Source organism: Chionomys nivalis, chromosome 7 (assembly GCF_950005125.1).
Source record: "Chionomys nivalis chromosome 7, mChiNiv1.1, whole genome shotgun sequence".
Lineage (NCBI taxonomy): Eukaryota > Metazoa > Chordata > Mammalia > Rodentia > Cricetidae > Chionomys > Chionomys nivalis.
The window spans coordinates 17,767,445-17,789,280 of record NC_080092.1 but is presented as its reverse complement, the minus strand read 5'-3'; the positions used below and the strand labels follow the sequence as shown (position 1 = coordinate 17,789,280).

General features: G+C 45.2%; 1 protein-coding gene across 1 annotated transcript in view; it reads left to right on the top strand.

Annotated features, from left to right (window-relative positions):
- The window catches only part of Dock2 (dedicator of cytokinesis 2), a 413,359-nt gene that overhangs the window by 331,605 nt on the left and 59,918 nt on the right, over positions 1–21,836 (top strand). Inside the window, exons 30-32 of the mRNA XM_057774274.1 lie at positions 3,621–3,699; positions 9,720–9,820; positions 9,913–9,971. Coding sequence (XP_057630257.1) covers positions 3,621–3,699; positions 9,720–9,820; positions 9,913–9,971 — 239 coding nt within the window. The remainder of the gene's footprint in view (positions 1–3,620; positions 3,700–9,719; positions 9,821–9,912; positions 9,972–21,836) is intronic.

Below are 21,836 nucleotides of genomic sequence, written 5' to 3'. Positions count from 1 at the left end.
AGGGCCCCCGCAAAGCAAATACTGGAGTACTCATCTTGTTCAACCCAGCCAAAATATAACATCAGCTTGTATATGCAGTCCCCATATGTCCTAAGAGCATCCTCTTTTATTTTCTGGGATTTCTCTGGCTTTGGGGTGCTCGGTACATCTGCAGGAGATGTGCGGTGTGTGTGTGTGTGTGTGTGTGTGTATGTAAATATACTGTTACCTTGGAATGAGTGATACCCAGGAACAATTTCTCACCACTGAGGAGTGGTGGCAGTAGTATTAATAGCCCAATTTATTTATCTCCTAGGAGGGGACACTTCGGACGTGCAAATGTGTTGTATAAGCTCTTTTAGCGGCTCCCAAGCAGAATGGAAGTCAAATTATTGCCCATACTTATCTGTACTTCCAACTTGTACTCCCCTGGTGCCTCAGGCAGGCCGTATGTATTTCTCGGGACCAGCCATTCAGAGGACAAGGAGATATTGATTGCCTGCTGCTCATCAGAAATGGTGGGACCAAGGTGGTAGAGTGTTTGCCTAGCGGGCATAAGGGTCTGAATTCACTGGGCAGTACTGAGAAAAGAAGGCAGAATCCCAAGCCTTGGCTCTTCTCAGTTGGGGGGCAGCTGTAAAATTCCAGAAGAGTAATGACTATGGCTTTGTCCCCCTCTGTAGCAGCGGGGTGAATGAAGTAGGTGGCTCTGGACCTGCTGGGGATGTGCCCAGACAGGCAGAGTGCTGGCTAGGAGGCAAAGCCAAAAACAGTGTTATCAGAGCTGAGTCTCTTCCCTCTTCCAGTAGCAAGTACAAAGGATACTGTTCTTTGCTTCCACGGGAAAACTACCAACTACCAAGAGAAGAGGGAGTGGGGACAGAAAGTCTATGAGACTCAGCTTTGGTGTCAAAAGCAGAGTTTAGAGACAAGCTGGAGCTCAGGGGAGGCCTAGGATAAAGATACAAACTGGGAAAGCAAGCCCGTGAGTAAGAGATGTTCCCAATCCCTAGGAAAGTGTGCTCTGATGGAGGAAACAGATCTTGAGCCATTCAGATGCATCCTACGGGATCACACGGAGTGTGCAATGAAGCTGCAAGGGGCATGTTTAGGACCCCGCCTTGTGAACAAATGGCTCATGGCTGAAAACAGAAGTTTGGTTACATGGAGACAGCTAAGATGTCACACGTGGTACGAAGACTGCCCTAGGAGAGGGAGAAAGTGACCTGTGCATAGGAGAATGAGCAAAGGTTTTAAGAAGTAGTGCAGTTGGTGAAGACCTTTTCCCATTCTGTAGGCTGCGGTTTTGTCTTGTTGACTGAGTCCTTTGCTTTACAGAAGCTTCTCAGTTTCAGGAGGTCCCATTTATTAATTGTTGCTCTCAGTGTCTGTGCTACTGGGGTGTATTTAGGAAGTGGTCTCCCATGCCAAAGATCTTCACCAAGCCCACATTGCACAGAGGACTGATCTCCAAAATATACAAAGAACTCAAGAAACTTGACATCAAAAGAACAAATAATCCAATAAAAAAAATTGGGGTACAGACCTAAACAGAGATCTCTCAGCAGGCGAATCTCAAATGCTGAAATACACTTAAGGAAATGCTCAACATCCTTAGCCATCATAGAAATGCAAATGAAAACAACCCTGAGATTCCATCTTATACCTGTCAGAATGCCAAGATCAAAAACACTGATGACAGCTTATGCTGGAGAGGATGTGGAGCAAGGTGGAGGCCCCTCCATTGCTGGTGGGAGTGCAAACTGGTACAGCCCCTTTGGAAAACAACAAGGCAATTTCTCAGAAAATTAGGAAACAATCTACCTCAAGACCCAGCAATACTACTGTTGGGTATATACCCATAGGATGCTCAGTCATACCACAAGGACATGTGCTCAACTATGTTTATAGCATCATTATTTGTAATAGCCAGAACCTGGAAACAACCTAGATATCCCTCAACTGAAGACTGGATAAAGAAAACGTGGTACATTTGCACAATGGAGTATTACACAGTGGTAAAAAAATAATGACATCTTGAAATTTGTGGGCAAATGGATGGATCTAGAAAACATCATATTGAGTGAGGTAACCCAGCAGAAAGGCAAATATAATATGTACTCACTCATAAGTGACTTTTAGATATAAAGCAAAGAAATACCAGCCTACAGGCTACAACCCCAGAGAACCTAGACAACAAAGAGGTTCCTCCCTAGAGAGACATACATGGATCTACATAGAAAGGAGAAAAACGCAAGATCTCCTGAGTAAATTGGGAATGTAGTGGTCACGGAAGAGGATAAAGGAGAAGGGGGCAGAAGGGAGGGGAGCGGAGAAAAATGTATAGCTCAATAAAAACAATAAAAATAATTTGAAAAAAATGAAAACAAAAAAACCAAACCAAAACAACAACAAAAAGAGGAAGTAGTGCATTCTGGGTGTTTTCAGCTTGCAGTCCTGGGCTTTGTATGTCCCAGGATAGCAATGAACATGTCCCAGCACATTTATAAATGACAAAAATGACATCACGATGCCCAGAGGTTGGACAGGACACCCTCAAGTAGACACCAGAAAAGTATAATTTTAACTTAGCAGAATTGGGACAGGCGATAAAACAAAAACATGTCACTAAGTCCTCAGGAAGTGACCTGAATCACAGGGGAATAGTAAAAAAATAAGCATAGGAAGAAAGGTCAGGGCCAAAGAACAAAGATCATTGGGTGTAAAGAGAGGATTCGGATTGTCCATGGGCAGTGGAGAACCATGAAGGTCAGCAATGGTTATGGTGGGGCTGTCCCATAGGACCAGGTGTCCCTGAGAATGACAAGGAGGCTGTAGGAACAGTCGGCGTAGAAGGAGAAAGGGAGCCAGGCGATCAGAGAGACCTGGAGGGTGCACTTTGTCAGCAGGCACCAGAATGTGAAATGTGAGTGAGATTTGACTAGCGCGGGGTCTCCGAAGGACTAGGAATGAAGTGCTTAAAGGAAGTGCAAGGTCCGTGGAAGAGTGATCACGGGAACATTGTCTATTAGGGAAAAAAAAATCTGAGAAACCACAAAATGGCCCATCAATAAGAAACTGATTAAATAAACTGAGCTGCAGCCAAAGAGGGGAATGCTCTTTGGTGATTAAAAAATGGTGACGTGCGGCTGCACTCACTGGTGTGAAAGGAGCGCAGGATTTATTATTGAGCGAAACAGGCAAGCTATGAAACCGCATTCATTGTGTAATGCCATTTATCAAAACGACATCCTTAAAATATCCCTCGTAGAGACACTTCTAAGGGGACCTTTGAAACGATGCTCACCCACATGTTGGTGGCAGCCTTCTCAGGTGACAGGATCCCATGGAACATTGGCTGTTGTGTGGGCGAGGGAAGAATCTTTCTTTATTTCATTTCCGGATGGCATGGATTTTTCAGCCATAAGCTTTTAAGAGGTTGAATGTTAGACAAGCAAAATTCCTAAAAAGTCAAATAGATAGCTGTTGAGTTCTAGCAAGGCAGCCGCAGCCCTGTTCTGACCTGCAGTGTCCTCATCCAAAGACCAACCCTGCCCAGGGAGAAGATGAGGAAATTTTAGCTGTGAAGAAGAGAAAGACAGGAGGCACGAATGGTCCAGTAACCTTGTTTCCTCTTCCAGGGTCTTCCTGAGAGCGATCAACAAGTTTGCAGAAACTATGAACCAGAAGTTTCTTGAACACACAAACTTTGAGTTCCAGGTGAGTGTGAGGTGTTGGAGACGATCAGGACCGTCCTGGCACCATTGGACTGATAACTCCATTAGCCACCTGCAAGCACACAGGAGCCTTGTGTCTCTGGAGATACTGCAGAAGGGAAGGGGGAGGTGGGAGGCGAAGCTCTGAAGCTTTGACAGGGACACATATGCAAATGGGACCTCCCACAATAGAGGCTCTCACTTACTCTCCGTCCAGCAGGTGCCACCTTTTAAAAATTAAGGTTTTCTTACTGTTTTGTTCATTGGCGCCTAGAAAGAGCCAGTCACAGACCCTGAAGTATGATTTACAGAAAAGCTTTCAAGAATATCTCTGTGACTTTCCAATTCTTCCAAGTCATTTTGGTGTGTGTGTGCTCAGCCAAGACTCAGGATCTCTGAGACATTCAGGGGGATAAGAATGTCCCTGGGGTAAGTAGAGTGATGTCTCTACTTAAGACATCACACAAAGAACGCGCTTTTCAAACCCTGATGGGAAAGTCTGTACTGCTGTGCATGCATAACTGCAGGACCCACCCACACCCCAAATAACCCCCACCAGAAAAGTCTCAACCCTAGAGACCAAGTGAACGGAAGTCACCTAGCATAGTAACTCAGGGCTACGCTGTTTCCTGCCTGCTCATGTGAGATGCTGTGTTTCCATCACACTGGCCTCTCTAGCTCAGCGGCTCAGGCAAGGATGTCATCCCACCTGAGTGATACGTCTGTAAAATGCCAGCTGCCTTCCCAGCCCAGGAACATGCTGGGGAAGCTTACCAGTCAGCTGCCATCAGAATAGTTGCTCCTTAAAGAGCCTGCCATGCCTGGCTCCTCTCTGAGGTTCGTCCAGTGATGCTGAGGCCATGAAGTCACATCTGGGCCTCTCGAGCTTCTTTGTGGCACTACCGCCATTTGAGGTCATCCCTCTTGCTCCTGTGTCCCCCTACATGTCTTCTTTCCCCCTTCAGGTAAGATGTGACTACACAAGAATAAAAGCCTTGTGTTCTCAGCCACTCTGTGCTCTGTGCCTGGTGCACATTGTGTCTCCTGGGGGAGGTGACACCTGGGTTGAGACCCTGCTGGGAAGATGGGTTGAGCCTTTGCTGGGCTGAAGGGATAAAGGTCCTCTTTGAACAAGGTTCTTGCTCTCTCCCATGACCTTGCATTCAGATCAGGGACCTGAAGTGACTGATGTTCATAGAACAGCTGCCTTTCCCCATATTTTATATGGCAGGTCATAAGAAATCGTGCTAGGGCCATCCAGCTGCCCTGCAGGTTTTATACTGCTGCCCACTAGCTTCCTCTCTAAAGCTGCAGGAGTGAGACCCCAAAGCCACACACAGAGAGCTTGAAGTCAATGCAATGATGTGTTTGAGACTAAAACCTGCAGAGGCTGATATAGGCTGCCATGTGGAACCATGGTCACACTCTAGATTGAAAGTGCCACTACCATCTTGGATGAGGGTTTCTCTCCAGATGATATGTCTTTCACAGGGCAATGAAACACGTCACTCTGGCTGTTTAAGATCAAGAGAAAGGTTTCCTTTCCCTGAAAATGTAGCACAGCTGCCCACAGGCTCCACTTACAAGCCTGTTCAGAGAAGTGGATATTGCCATTGTGTTTGGAGAGACAACATACCCAGGGGCCAGAGAGGCAGTATGTGACCATAAAAAGCCAGCTGGTTTGTCATTTTCCCCTGGTGTCAGCAATTTCAGCCTCGGGACTTGCTGGTCTGACTGCCACTCTCCTCCATGGTCTTAGAGAGGTACTTACCCATGACAGGATGAGTTCCAGTCTTCTATGCCATTCTTTTAGGTTTCATACAACTTTCCTGAAAGAAAAATTACATATGAAAGAGCCCTAGGAAATAGACATCCCATGTGTGCAAAGGTTAGACTTATGAATTGTGTGGTTTTAGCTCTGTGCCTTGGATTCTTCAATGCTAAATGAAGATGCCATTAACAGCTATCTCTTTGAACAGTTCTAGGTGAATTGATTCATGTAACACACTTAGAATGGTCCTGGCAACATAAGAGCCATTTAACGAATGTTATCTTGTTACCATCATTTTGATGATGGAGATGATGATAATGATGGTAGTGATGATAGTGATGATGATGATCGTGATGATGATGTGGCAGCAGTGGTGGCGATGCTGATCAGCAGTGACCTTAAAAGCATCAGGGCTAGGAACTCAGGTCAGTTCTTGACAGGCAAGCCAACAGGGAAGCTGCTTTTTGATCACACAACATGGCCTGAGGCTGTCACACCCACAGGATTCTGTAAATGGTGAAATCGAGCTGGGAACACAGAATCAAATAATTCTTTTTAATGAGGCTTCCACAGATATTTAACGAAAAGTATCCCCAAAACTGGGTCATTTTTCAGTCTTCTCTTTTTCTTTATCCCACCCCCATCTTTCCCTCCCCCTTGTAAGAATGAATTTGTTTTCTGCACCCTGCCTGGAACACCCTGACTCCTTCTTGTGGGTTCATGTATTATGCATGTGATACCAGCAGGAACCACCTCTGTGCAGAGCAGGGGCTGGGGAAAGGAGATTAGCCCCAACCTCTCCTCTGAGTGGTGGTTTTGTAATTCAAAGGGCAAAAAGCCAATAGTTCCATGGGTGCCACTCCAAAGGAGCCAAGGCCTGGGCATTAAAGAAATGATGGTTTCTGCTGGGAGCTAAGATCAATGGTGCCCTCTGGATGCTGGGACTTGCTGCTCATTGCTGTCTTCAAGGTCACAGAGATCAAAAGAAGATATGGATTAATCTTGCAGGGCCTGTGCTGAGGGTCCAGGCTACTTCATCATGGAGTTCTGCAACTCCCCTACTAAACATAGACTCAAAAAGAAATCAGTGCCAAGGGACATTATTCATTCCTTTGTTTATTGCCATACTATGAACATGGCATCAATGTACATGTCCATCAACAAAGCAAGTCATAAAGGAAATGCCCTATGCACAGTGGAATACTGTTCAGCCATAGAAAAGAAATCCTGCCTTTTGTCTTAGCTTAAATAGATGCTAAGAACATTGTGCTAAGTGAAACAAGCCACATGCAGAAAGACACACTTGGTGAGTTCGTTAGTTTGTAGAGTCTATGAGAGTCAATTTTGTGAAAGTAACTATGTATATCTTAAAGTAACTAGACTAGAGACATTTACTACAAAGAATCGATGAATGTTTGGGTAGTGGATATACAGTGGTATACTTGTATCTAAACTTCCCATTGGAACCTGTGAGTTTGTACCACAATCATGTGATGATTTAATTTAAAGCTTTTTAAAGCAACAAAGTTCACGAGTGAGATCTACTTGGCTCTCAATGCTACACTCACCAGTAGGATGGAGCAATTTTCTTCCCCGTAGCCCTCAGTTTTTTGATGTCTAAATGAGGAAAAACACAAATTTTGTCATTTCTCAGAGGGATTTGACTTTTATTATTTTTAAATTATATGTGTATATGTATGTGTGGTACTCACAGAGAGACCAGAAGAGGGTACCAGATCTCCTTGAGTCAGTTGTACATTGCTATATGAATACTGCAAACTGAACCCAGATCCTCCACTAGAGCATCCAGGGCTTTTAACCACTGAGCCATCTCTCCAGCTCGTCAGAGGGGTTGATAAGAATACACAGAAATTTTTTTTGTGGTCATTCACTGTGAACTCATTTCACAAATACTGCTTTGATACACGCTGGGTCAGGCATACAGCTAAACATCCTATATATCAAGGTGATCCAAGTAAATGAAGTCTTTGTCTCTATGACCTTTACATTCAGTAGTGAAGATTGAAAGTAAAGTCTTGGGTTTAGAATATGTCATGAACATTGTGCACAGAGTGTAATGAGGATGGATGTCAGCAGATTTGCTTTAGTGTGCATTACTGGGAAGGCTGATGCAGGAATTGATATCTAAACCTATATTGCTAGAGTCCATGGGAGTTTGCTGGGCAGGATTTTCTCATTTAGTCCTTATAACTACACCCTGTGGGTCCCATTATCCTCATTTTCCAGGTGAAGGAACCTGAAGGAAACGAGTCTCAAACAGGTAGGGTAGCATGCTCCTGACAGTGGAGATGATAATTAGATTGTAGCCCTGGAAAGCATCTGGGCAGTAGCCACAAAAACAAACAGTAAAGAGAGCTACTTGTCTCTGTCCTGAAGCTCTGTGATTCCAGTCCTAGGAATGCAGACCACACAGAGAGATTCTCAGCAGAAAGAGGCTCCAGTGAGGGGGGTTAGTGCAGTGCTACAGCTGGAGGAAGAGAAGGGGGGCCAAGGTCATGTCTATGTGTAAGGGAAGGGTTGAAGGTGAAGAAGTAACCTTACAGCAAGAATGCTATGAGGCACGGAAAGACAGTGAAGCAGATCCCTGTCAGTACTGGAGAATCACAATATGGACAGGTAAAGAGAAAAAGCAAAGAACAGTATGCCTGTTTTTGAAGGATGCCCACATGTGTATTTATTGAGACATGGAAGTTCTCTGAGGAGATACCAAGATGTTACTTTCATTTTCCATTAGGCTATGCTTCAAGACAGGATAGAAGAATGATGTTTTGTTATTGAAACATTTGCTCTTTGCACTTTGAAAAAGCCATATGTATGTTACTTTTATGACTTTTTTGGTTAATTAAAAATAACTAAATCCTCCTTATGTTCACTAGTGTTAGAGCTGTGTGTGGTCACGTGACCTATCTGCTTCTTAGAGTTTCCTGCTTTGACATTAAGCTGTGTAACTCATGGAAAATGGGACCCCCGGCCTGATATTCTCTGAAATTAGACCTCTAGCCTGTGGAAGGTATGCCTTTGAGCAGTCATGGTCATGGCAGTGATGACTGTTTACCGCCTGTGATGGGCCTGCTTGAATCGGAAGGTAACCGATTCCACGGCAGGGCAGTCTCTCTTGCTGCTGGGTCTGTCCTTTTGCTACACAGCATACAAAGACTTAGCAAGCCAGGCATCTTAATACACTTCCCCTTGAGCATCCAAGTTGCTAGGCTCTGCTTTGGTACAAAAGGTTCCACTTGGATAATGAAAAGGAAACAACAATGAGACTGACACATTCTTGCACGCTCTCACTGTGGTTCACGCCCTGTAGACACATCATCTCATGCTGCCTTCACTGCAGCCCTCTGCAGTGAGTACCGGGTCACCCCAACTTTGCAGATGAGTTTGCCAAGGCTCGATAACACCCAATCTGGATGTTCATCTTCCCCGTCTGTGGCCCATATCAGTATTGCTATCCCCGTGCTCATCCTTCTGAGTACTTTCCATATGGATGTATTGAGTGTTTGTTCTGCTCTGGCTCACCGCCAGCTGGGGGAGCGGATTCCACCAGTCTCCTTCCCAGTCAGCAGCAGATCATATGCCTGGAAAACTTACAGCAGCTGAGGACACGCAAGCCAGTAGAAAGGGAATCACCCTCACCGAATGTTTTTTGGTGCCCGTGTCTCTAGGCTTCACTCCCTCTCCCGCTGAAGGTGTGACGCTGCTGACGGTCCCAGAACCAGGCTTCAAGATCGTTGAACAGAGAGGAAGGCAAATGCAGAGCACTTTAAGTCAGAATGGATTGCAGGCTGGCTCTTAAGAGTTGTCAGGTTGATCAGGGAGGGTGCTATCACAGGAAGCTCTGATTTCCCGAGTAGTCTAAACTTTCACACACCTATAATTTCAGGGCAGGAACCAGCTCACCAATTGGGGTGAGTTATTCGTCTTTCAAAAACCAAATCAACAAAAGCACCACCGCCACAAGAACCCAGCTCTAAAATTCTCCTCCGGCAAGCCCATTGTCAGAAAAGGGAAGGCATGGTCAGCGCCTAGAGAAAGCCATTCATTGTCCTTGCTTCGGCCAGGATGTTAATTTCAGAGTCTGTGCCAATTAGGAAATTGCAGAGCACACAATTAAACTGGCCTCGCCTCTGTCGTCTGCCATCTTCATAAATTATTCACGTCACACCGTGTTTAATATGCTTCCCCTCTTTCAGGCCCTCTCCATAGCGGTTCTCCTCTTTCTTTCACAGCTGTGGAACAACTATTTTCATCTGGCAGTGGCTTTTATCACCCAGGACTCTCTGCAGCTGGAGCAGTTCACGCACGCTAAGTACAACAAAATCCTGAATAAGTATGTTGCATTCTTGAATCTCCTGAGGGGAGCAGGGCATCATGAAATGCACTGGAACGGGGTTTGAAGCCGGCATTTTTTGCTTCTTCCAGGTACGGGGACATGAGACGGCTCATTGGCTTCTCCATCCGTGATATGTGGTATAAGCTTGGTGAGTAGGCGCGCCTGTGCTGGAAAGATGCATCTCTCTGCTTCCACTGCCTTCCTGAAGACCCACCCCCACCCTGACCTTCCCAGTGAATCTGACTCTGTGTGATGTTCCTGAAGACCTATGGAGTCAAACAGGAATTTGTAGAAGGGAGGAGAAGGGCTGCTGTGGGAGTGGTCCGCGTACGTCACGGGAATGCTTGTTGCTGATTGGAGGTCACTGTTCTACAACCTGCTTCTTGTGTGATGTGGCCCCTAAATACGTTTGAACCTCACAGTGTGGGAGAATGGATCTTCCTGGGAATGACTCTGGAAGCTGCCCGTGGTCACAGTGACTGAAGGACTGGTTTGTGGTTCACGGTGAAGGGAGAGATGAGAGAGAGGGACTGTTGCTGACATTCCGAGTGAGGCATGGACACCCTACAGAAACTTCATAGAACCACCCTCCTTTCTCTTTCCGATTTGGAAACTCAAAGTGGGAAGTTGCTTGCTTGAGTTCAGACAACCAGAAGTCTCAGTGTGGAGTTTTCATTCCATAAGCACAGGGGCCATTAATCTTGCTTATGAATCGAATTCTGCATGATAGATAAATAGATGAGTCAGTGAAGCGTGAGGAAGTCCATTTCTGACACTTGATTTTCTCTTTGACTCTTGTGTTCAGTTCAGTTGTTCTGCCCTGGGCTTAGTTATTGGCCCTCAGCAGTAGAGGTATTGATAAGAGGATTTGCCTCTTGGCTTTAACCTCTGTGACCATCCTGGACTTTGTTTCCCACTTCCCCAGAACTCTTCATGTGTTCTGGCCCCCATCAGATGTTCTGGGTAACTTTTAGAGTAAGATCTGTCCTCTGCTAGGAGGGGGCATATAGTACAGTAGGTAGAATACCAGTATGGTTTCTGTGGATGTTGGTGACATCAGACCCCAGCTAAGACCATACACTTAATGACAGGGAAGTCACTAGTTGGCTCATAGAGTCTAAAGCAGAGCAAAAGACCTAGGCCCAGGACAGACTGCTGCAGGTCTGCTTTTTGGGGCCTTGCCCAGTCATGTACAAGCTACCATCGAACGAGAGAATTTAACATCCCTCGGCCTAAGTAAAGGAATTAACATTATCTCACAAAGTTCCTGTAATAGTCTTAAAATAAAGACTGCAGTGAATGTAGCTGTGGAGGTCTGCACACATACGTCAAAATTTTTATTCCTATTCTTATTCTGGTCCAATAAGATGGAACCTAATTGGGCTGTGCTGACCCATTTGTCACCAAATCTCAGTCCAGTATATACCATAAGACTCAAAGAATGGGGTTCAGACAGTAATTTGAAAGAGTAAAGTAGGGAGAGCCCTATAACCCATAGAGATTCTACAGGGCAGGTGCTGCCAACATTCGGAGTAGGATAACCTTTGACTGTAGGGGCCTGAGCTCTATCCTCTAAGCTGCTGGTGGCACTGTCCCCAGTAGTGGCTATCAAAACCTCTTCAGATATTATGATGTTCCCCCAGGGGATATTTTCTTATCCTGTCCTATGTCTGGCAACTTTGGATAAGGACAGGGCTATTGAAAAACCCTCATTTTCAAGGGCGGTGGGAGAAATCCCCCAGACTCAATAATTCAGGTCAACAGATGCAATCAGCAAGAGGTGTCTTTATTGATTACACAGGCACCTGTGGGTGCAACAGTAGCTTACGCCAACTGCACACCCCGGGCAAATTCAAGCAGCCATATTTATAGGGAAAAATGATTACATAAGAGGGTAGTATAGCACAAGCATTTCATTGGCTCTCAAATTGATGGGCTTAGCTCATCCTGAGACTGGCCCCATGTCTATTCTTGAATTTCCCCGAAAAACCATAAAGACAGATAAAACACCCTGCAGCGAGTTTACAGTTTAGATAGGATATCTTGGGGGGGGGGGGGGTAGAGTATCCCTTCTCCTTAGTCCCGAAAAACCACAAAGCTAGATATAACACTCTATCTCTCTCCTTAGCCTAGTCAGTGAGTCTGCAACCCATAGATCTCCAGTTTTAGCATCGGCTGAGCTGAGGGGCCCAGCTAAATTTCAGCAAAGTTTAACATAGTACATGGGCATGGGGGTCTTTCAAATATGGGGGTCTTTCACTATCAGAAATACTTTGTCTCACTTCTCATTTGTGTTAGCTAGCTTTTTGTAACTAGGACCAGAATAGCCAAGACCATTCCTTAATTTGCCTTGTGGTTTCAGAGGCGTCAGCCTGCCCTCCTTGGCTCTGTGAATTCAGAGCTTGTGATGAACCTCATGGCAGCTCAGGGGTGTGCAACAGAGGCTCCTCAGATCATGGTGGAAAGGAAATGAGCTGGGGGTGGCAAAACACAGTCCCATCCCTACCCTACCCTACCCTATAGTGACACACAGCCACAGACCTACTTCTTGCTGTCAGGCCCTGCCTCTTAAAGTTTAATTCTCCTCCAGAAAATATTTGACATTAGCTAGAAGCCAAGCCTTTAATACTGGAGTCTGTGTGCAACATTGTGTGTTCCAAACCTAACACCATTGCTTTGCAATAGAAAAAGGAAAGAAAGAAAACAGAAGGCAATATAAGTGCAGACACGTGTGAGGGGAAGCAAGGGCCCGGAGCAAAGTATTGCTAACCAGCTTCAGCAGAAAGCAGCCACCAGTGGTTGCAGCTCTCCAGCCGCTTGCTATCTGGCTAGAATGCAAGCTGATCACTACCACATCTTCGGATATTTTTTTTTTTTCAAAAGAAGCCAGAAACCTGGTTCTTTCAAGGCATTTCCCAGTGTGTGAATATCAATGATGACTAATTGAATGTTTTCAAAATATTGCACACTCCCAGAGAGAGAATGGCTTCCTGCTTTGCATACTGTATTCCTACCAACAGAGACTAGCAGAAGCTGCGGTGGGCCTCTGCTCCCAGCTCCCCACCCCAGGCTCTGTCAGAATCACAGAACAAGGAGCTCTGCTCTGTTGGTTGCGAGAGGCTCCACACAGCCTGTTTCTCCTCTGAACATCCTTCACTGCACCGTTTTCCACCCAGAAGATTTTATTTAGATATAGATTATGTTTTGGCAGGGAGTCTTGTACTTCCAATTATGCTGATGAATGAAAAGCTGTTACCAAATATTCCACCTGCTTAGAATCACAGAACACCAGAGCAGGAAAGGGCCCTTTAGAGATCATATTGTCCAGCATTTTTCAAACATTTATTTTTAGCTGAGGGCCAATAAAAAGAAGACTCCATGCTCGATAAGTAAATGGGATAGGAAGCAGAAATATTGTAATTAAAGTGAACAAGTCCTGTTATAAATGGCTTTCTGACTCCCAGTGCAAACCCTTGAGGACAGCTGGGCAAGGGGTTTTATACGATCTGACCCTTGGTTTTACCAGCAAGGAAACTAAGGCTCAGAGAGGAAAAGGGGCTCATACATAATGGCTTAGTGGATTAGAGGTAGGAACCAAACAAACATGCTGGCAGGAGGGCATGTGTCTGTCTGACACATCACAGATTTCTTTGCTACTCAAAATGCCTGAAGAATGAATTAGCACAATTAAAAGACCTATCTAGGGGTCGTAGGAAAAAAAGCTATGGATTGTGACTGCCCTCGGTGATGGTATTTGCTGGGGGTGGCAAGGAGTTTCTGAAGAGCAATTGTGAGAACAGAGAGGCCCAGGTCACTCCATGTGTCGAAGGGGACTAGAGGTGGCCTCTAGCATTGTCATCTAAATGCTGTATTCCCACACCGCCCTGCTGAAGATCTGATCATGGAGCTCTGCGTTGGTCTTCCCTAAATGGCCCCTTGTTCAGACAAATGATGGCTACTGCAGGAAACAGAAATCAAAGGAAACTGTGCCCAAAGAGCCACCCTCCACCTCTTGGCCAGACTTCTGAGGAAGAAGAAAGCACATCATTCTGAAGGGGGTCTTCCTGGTGTGTGTGGGTAGGTGTGCAAGCACACCCCCCCACACACATCCCCAGACTTCCATTCACTAGTGACATAGCTACTCTCTTCTTCCTTGTCTCTTTCAGGAATAAGAACAGAAATCCGAGGCAGGGAGGATGAGTGGCTGCCTCGTTGACATCCTCCCCTGTTGCTCCATGGGATTCTGGGGTTAGCGCACTAATGAGATTAGCTTGATAATCCTCACCAGGGCCAAGCTCTGAGTTCATTAGGGACCGATGTGGTGAGACCACTACACAGCTAATGATGGGCTTGAAAGGGCAGCTCATTGAATAGCTGAGCTCTCAGTAGTAGCTTTTGCTGAGGGCTTGTGCAGTAGCTCTTCTTTTCCTAGCTGACTGGATCATGATAATGGTTTTGTTTCTGTTTTTAGGATTGAAATTTGTTCAGCTAACAATGTCTCAGAGTAGATGGTGGTCGTGTGACCCGGATCTGTCCCACAAAGGAAAAAAAAAAAAAAAAAAACAGCAGAAACATGTTTGTATTTAGCAAAGTATTCAGAGAGAGAAATGGGGGCAGAGGGAATGGGAAGAGGGGAGAGAGAAAGGACTCAAAGAGCACAGCACATCATTATTTTGCTCTTCTTTCTTTCTGGAGAATGACATGATGGCTGGAGAGGCTGCAATCGTGTTGACGCCCTGAGGACACAGTCACATGCTGAGGATGGAGGTGACACTCCATTCTTTCTGTCTTTTCAGATTCCCAGCTCTGAACTGACTGTCTTCTGAGATTTTGTTAAGGAAGAAAATGAGAACTTTAGGGTTAGCCTTGGTAGCCAGATTTTCATGACACCTCTAACGAATAAATCATCTCATTTTTCTCTCTAATCTCTTAGGTCTTGTAGCTCTGGCAGGTCAGATGAAGGACACACCCAAGGTCAGCAACCAATGGTTCCTTGAGCTGTCCTTAGAAGAATTTGTCTTTGTACCCCAAGCCTCATGTTCTCATGAATAATTTTTCCAAAGACTTTACATTTTCAAATGACATGAAATAGCCAACTGTTTTCCAGAGAATACTGATAATGAGTAAATCATAGTGCATGTTAGTATTTGAAATTGTGCTTTAATGTCAGCAGCAATCAAGAGACTCAGCATCAGTATCTTCTTCTTATTAAGAAAGTCTGTAGCAGCCATGTGATTACAGAGAACTAATTGCAAGGCTCATCTCAGACTTGAAGGTTATTTAACAGTCATTCTTCTGGGAAGAGTATAGGCATGTTTGTGTTCACGCTTGCATGTATGTTGACTTGAGAAAGGAGGCATGTCATAAGAGTTTTGGCGAGGAAGACTACTTATTGTTAGGAGCCCAGCCATTTAAGGGTTTGTGCCTTTTGTGTTTTAGGGTCCTGGACCAATGCCAATGGTATAGATTTCTAACACTGGATTTCTGCTGAGCATGGGGTAATGCCCATTTTGCTAAAATGACTTTGCATTTAACCTTCCTACTTTCCCTTGGTTTAATGTCAGGCTGATGTGTTAGCCATCATCATGGGATAAAAAGACAGTGGCTTCCTGACCACATGTGTGGGACGGCCACACCTGGCAAGCCCAGGAGCACAGCTGGGCTGTTTCTTTTTATACACCTTCTTCATAACCAAGCGGACTGATAGCGGGAAGGTTGGGGGGAAATAAGGCGTGACTCATACCCTATAAGGAAGAACCTACTGTTTAGGTGGGGGCATTTAGAATATTGCTGTTTAAGGTGAAACAATAGAGTTACAGAGACCAGGGGTAAATGTCTCCTAAAGCAGGACAGAGAGTGAGTGGCCCACCTCAGGGCTGAAGTAAAGATGCAACAAGGCAAGAGTTCCAGGAAGGTGGCCTAAGCAAACACACTGCTCGGAGTGGGATAGCAGGCTGCCCAGAAGAAATATGGAGGGCTTAGAGAAAACATCCATCCACACATCCATACACTCAATAGCAAACACTGAGCACTGTGGTGGACCATGGTACTTTAAATGGAAAAGGGTGTAAGTATTATGATCAAAGTAAGGACTTTAGTGGTGAGGGTGTCTTGTGTTATCCAGATGGGCTTATGCAATTATAAGGTCCTTGCATATGAAGAGAGAGGCAGAAAAATGAGAACTAGAGAAGTCTGAGGAAGGCCCAATAAGGGTTAAGGTTAGAGGTCATAAACCAAGGGATAGAAGGAGACTCTAAACCTGTCGGGGAAAGGAAATATATTCTCTCTTGGACTTTCTCGGTCATGTGTGTTCTTCCTTGGTGTTTTAGTACAATAAAACCCATTTTAGACTTCCGTTCTCCAGGAGTACGAGAAAATGTGTTTGAACTCATCAGCGAGTTGTGACTAACCACATCAATAACAGGAATCCAGTCATGTGACTGAGATTAAAACTGAATACAGACGAACAACATGGGCCTGGCCTCATTGACTGGGTCGTACCACTGAGAAGTCGAATATTGGTTGCAATTCTTTGGTTCATGTCTGTACAGATGAAATAGCTATCGAGTAGAATCTTGAGGCACACAGAGAGCCTATGAGGACCACGCAGAGTGAGTGTCATGGACTACTTCAATAAGGAGGAGCCAAAAGCTCTTCTTTCTATAGACCTGTCCTGTCGGGGTAGAACGTGAGCTGTAAGTCTTATTTTAAATACAGTAGCACCTACACTATCAGACTATTCAAAAGGCCTGGACATGGCGCTGCCTATAATGCCCACACTTGGGAGCTGTAGATAGGACAATCAGGAGTTTTATTTAATCTTCAGCTATAGGCCAACATGGGCTATAGGAGACCCTGTCTTAAAAGACAAAGAAGGGTAGGAGAAAGAGAGAATGAAAAGGAACAGTGAATTAATTTTAACTACACAAATGTACTTTATGATGGGGATTACATTCTAATAAACTCAGCATAAGCTATTGTAATAAGATATTGTAAGTGGGAAATACATCACAAACCCTCACCCAGCTGAGTAACCCAGCACCCTGGAGTGTTGGTGACCTTCGCTCCCTGGAGTGCAGCTTTCTGTATCTGCCTGACATCAAGAGCGAGGACTAGATTGCACATCACTAGCCTGGACAAAAAGGATCCAAAGTCAGAATCCAAAAGGCAGAGCTGGAGATGTAGCTCAGAGGTAGAATGCTTGCCTGGCATCCACAAGGCCCCAGGTTCAAGTCCAGCAATGAAAAAATAAAATAAAATTCAAGACAATGTCTATGAAATACATTTTTCTTTAGTAGTAGTGTTGAAGCTGAATATCCTAAACTTAATCTCATGAACCAGGAATGGTCTCTATTTTATTTAACTTCATATTTCAAAGTTGTATAACTTTTAAGAGATGATCAGCATAAAACATCTTCAAGGCTTTAAAATATTTTATTCTTGAGTAGATTTTTGTATGCTCAGACTACATTTACCCCTGGATAGTCATACTTCAAGTGTTCAAAAGACAAATGGCTCACAGCATCTACAATGAGCCTTAGCATCCTAAAGAATGCCTAGGAGTTTATTCTCATGAGCACTTGTGGGATTGGACTCAGAGAGGGGAGTGAGGCTGAGGCCATTGTGAAAGCCCAAGGGAGAAGAGGCAGGATATACTGGAGAAGCCGAGGACAGGCTATGGAGGGAAGGCAGGTGCAAGGCATGAATAGGGCACAAAGGGGCCTCCAGCCAATGGCCTGCAGAGTGTGGTGCCTTGTACCCGTCTGTGGAGGTGAGCCAGGCAGCATTCAGTGGGCCCGAGAGCAGTGTGGAGGACTGTGAATGTCAGAGCAGTAAAAAGAAAATCCATCTGGATCCTGTCCCTCGTTAATTCTTTACAATAGAAGTGAATTAAAGTATAAAACAAAAAGCTGAGTAGTCTGTAAGTTTCCATGAAAAGGCCCTGTGGTTTTCACATGGACTGTTATTTTATTTTAGTTCTCTTCTTTCTAGAACCTGATACAGCACTGAACCCAAAGGACCACCCCCACCCCTACCCCCATCCACTGTGCCACCATCAAGGCTGCTGAGTTCCTTCAGGTCCCATATATTGAAAAGCCTGTGTTTCTATTCACCGTTTAACCTTCTACCATGTACCATGTGTTTCTAGAGGTCCAGGGAGGTTGAGTGATAGTTACCACAAAGCCATGAAGTAGAAGGAATGAGAGCTGACCATGGGAGTCAGCATCAGAGACTCCGTAGGCCTGAGGGAAGCAGGGCCAGGCACCTCCCAGGGCTGCCAGGATGGTTTTCCAGGCTGAAGCTGAAAAGTTAGCTATTCTCACTCTTCTCCCTGAGAACACAGTGATGTTTTCTTGATTTGGAAGTCCCCAGGAGGTCTACTGGACTCTGAAATCCAAGATGTCATAACTTGCCCTTGTTGTACATGTCAGGGTCTGTGACAACGTGTTGTGAGCCACATAGTCTGTCCCTTCTGTCCTGTAGTAGCCTCATGGGATCTGCAACCTGTTCAGCTCCCTTCTAAAATTCCCAACGATTTCCTATCTTCCTTTCCTTGCCCATGATCTCAAATCCTCTGTGTTCAGTTGTCAGTCTTCCCTGAAGGAATAACAGACAAGTGCCATTGAGTTGATGAGCAACTCAGGTGGGAACACACAGGGCCCCTTTACATCCACACAGGTAGGCTTTCCCTGAACTCCCATTGAACTCGCGGAACTGGATCCTCCCAGCACCCAGCCCTGCCACACCTGGAGTTAACCTGCTGGCTCCCTGGCATTTTAAATGCTGTTTCTAATTGCTATCTCTCCCTAGTAGTATCCAGCATTTATTTTATATATATATATATATATATATATATATATATATATATATATATATATAAAAGTCTCAAACCAATCCTTCTCTTTCTTCCTCCCCATACAGCAGCAGGTGTGTTTCTTGAACGAGAATTCTTTTCTTCCAAATAAATTTCTCTTCAATTAGTTACTAATGTGTTCTCTCTGTGAGCTTGTGTGCCTATGTACATAAAGATATACAAATCCATGCACTCCTTTGGCTATTTGGACAAGAATTCTAATGTGCTGATTTTTTTTTTTTTTTTGTATAAAGGAATAATATTTCTTTGGGGGAACAAAGTTAAGTGCCTTTGCAATCACGGTGTATTTAAAGATCAGCATCTCTCTTCTCTTCTTTCTTCATTCTCCCAAATACCTCAACAGACTACAGAGAAAACAGGTCAAAAATATCAAAAAAAAAATATTCCTAGTCTACAGCATCTCCATCCTTTATCTGCAAGCGTTTTAAAGATATCCCTATCACTCCGGCACCCTCTGATATTCTACAGGCCTTCATTGCATAAGCAGCCATCCCCACCCGCCGTTGCTTATCTGACAGATCCAATTTACCTTCTGCCTAATATTGCACTCGACTTTGAATTTTAAAACCCTCCTGTTGTTTGAAAAAGATCTTGAAGGACAAAGTCAGAAGCCTGTGTTAGCAACTACTACAAACCAGGAGGAAGAAGTAAAAGTATTATCCTTTTGTCTGTTTGGACTAAACTAAGGAACTGAGGTTCAAGTTTAATCCAAATGCCTTCAGTGATAGAGCTGATTGCCCAGAAATGCATTTCTGTGCCGTTCAACTCTGCCTGACTTCCTCATTTACTTCCCATAACTGCAGGTTTCTTCGGACGATGCCTTTTCCCCTGGATTGGGGGGAAATCCTCCAACATGACAGTTAAGGCTGAATGAGAATTGATTTTCAATGACCTTTCCTCCTCAGCTCCTTTCCCCACTTTAATCGAAAGAAACCGTGCCAGGCTGCACACGGTGCCGCCTGAGTTTCTATATCCTCAGGAGCCCTTTGCCCCATGTCCTTCCTCACAGTGGAGAAAACCAGGCAGGCTCCTGCACTATAGAGTGCAAGGGGAAAGAGGGGCCACGACCGATGGCATAGGCATGGTGTCAGTTTCAAGGGGGCCACCGCTGGGGTTCGTCTACCATCACTCCCTGGGGACTCTGCAGTTCCTAGGTGCTAATCTTCCTTCTTCACCTCTGGGATGGCATCATGTTCTGGGGCACTTACTGAACTCTGCTCAACAGGCTGCCTTCTGTGCTTCTTTCTGAGAAAGCAGCATGGTGACAACAGTTAATGCTCTGTGACATATGTCATGTGCCATGCATTGACCTGGCAGCTCACTGAATAATGGCTTTTTTGTAAGTGGGGAGAATATGAATATACGTGTGCATACATGGTATGGCATACATGTGGACGCCCAAGGACTACTTTAGGTACTACTTTAGTTGGTCCCCAACCTCCACCATGTTTGAGATGGGATCTCCTTATCATGCTTCTATTGCTTATACCAGACTGGCTTGTCTGCCAGCTTCTGGAATTCTCCTGCTTTGTCTTCCCATCCCCTCATAGTATTGCTGATATCATATACACTTGTGCTACATGTCCAATTTATTATTATTATTTTTTACATACCACTCCCAATGCCCCCCTCTTCCCCTCCACCTTCCCTTACCCCCAAACATTACTCCACAGAGAGGGTAAGGCCTCCCCTGGGAAGTCAATGAAGTTTGTTCCATCATCTTGTTGACGCAGGACCAAGCTCCGCCCCCCACCGTGCCTAGGCTAAGCAAGGTATCTCTCCACAGAGAATGAGCTCCACAAAGTCAGTTCATGCTTTAATTAGGGTTAGATCCTGGTCCCACTGCCAGTGGCCTCACATACTATGCAAGCTCCACCATTGTCACCTGCATTCAGGGGGCCTAGTTCAGTCCTATGCAGGATCCCCAGTTGTCAGTCTAGAGTCAGTGAGCTCCCACACAGAAACTTATGGGGATACATGTCTGACTTTTACATGGGTTCTGGGGATTCAAACTCGGGTCCTTATGCTTGGGCAGTAAGCTCTTTTACCCACTGAGCCATCTCCCCAAGAACATGACTCATTTATACTTAAAAATGACTTTATGATGTGAGTACTATTGTTAAACTGTCGGTAAGGACATTGAGTCCCCAAGCGGTGAGATACACTTGCTCAACATGGCACATCTAGTTGATACAATTCCATTTACAACTTGGGGAAGCCAAGCTCCAGAACTGGTGCCCTTAGGCATTTCATCTGTCGTGGGGTGCTGAATCTACCTGGTCCTGTGCCAAGTGCACACAGACATGATCTCACATGTCTTCTCAAGAGCTGAGTTTGCTCAGCCTTTGGTGAGACACATGTCCATGTCAAGTAGCTAGTGGCTGAGGAGCCAGGCACAGTGTTTTCCTCAGTGGATAGACGCTGCCTGGGTTTCAAATCTGCTCTCCATTCAGGCCTACCAAGATGATGAGAACAGGAATAGGTTTCTGCCCTCATGGAGTTCAGTACAGGAAGCAGATGTCAATCAAATGAGTCTATAAGTAAGGACATTTCACAGTTGGGTGAAAGGTTGAGGGAGGGCAGAGTAGGTATCAGTCTAGCTGGGGTGGAGGGTGAAAAGCAGAGGGGCGTGCCTGTATTCCTGTGTTGGAGCTAGGATGGGAGCCACCCAGAGGAAACAAGGGATGAAGGAGAAGAGCAGGAAGCAGGCAGGGAAAGCATCCTCAAGGAAGGCCTTGGAGCTACAGAAGCCAGGCAGGCGTGGCACTGGAGCCAAGCTAGCGTGGTTGAACTGCAGACCGAAAGGGCATGCCCTGCAATGAGGCAGAAGGCATCAGAGGTTCAATCTGCCCAAAAGTGCTGTTTTAAATCCCCCTAACCAAGCTATTCTACAGCTTCTTAGGAGAGCTGTGCTTTTCTAGTTTCATAGAGCCCGCTGTTAGAAACGTTTTATCCAGACCTCAGAAGCACGGCTTATGATGCAGACAGATTTAATTCCAAACATGCTTGCATACCCCCACCCTCGCTTCTCTTCAGTTAGGGCTGTGTGTTACAGAGGCGTGATGCAGGTGGAAGCCCTCGCAAGCACTGGTGCACTTAAACATGCCATTGCTCTCAGCTTTCCCAAACACTGAAGCA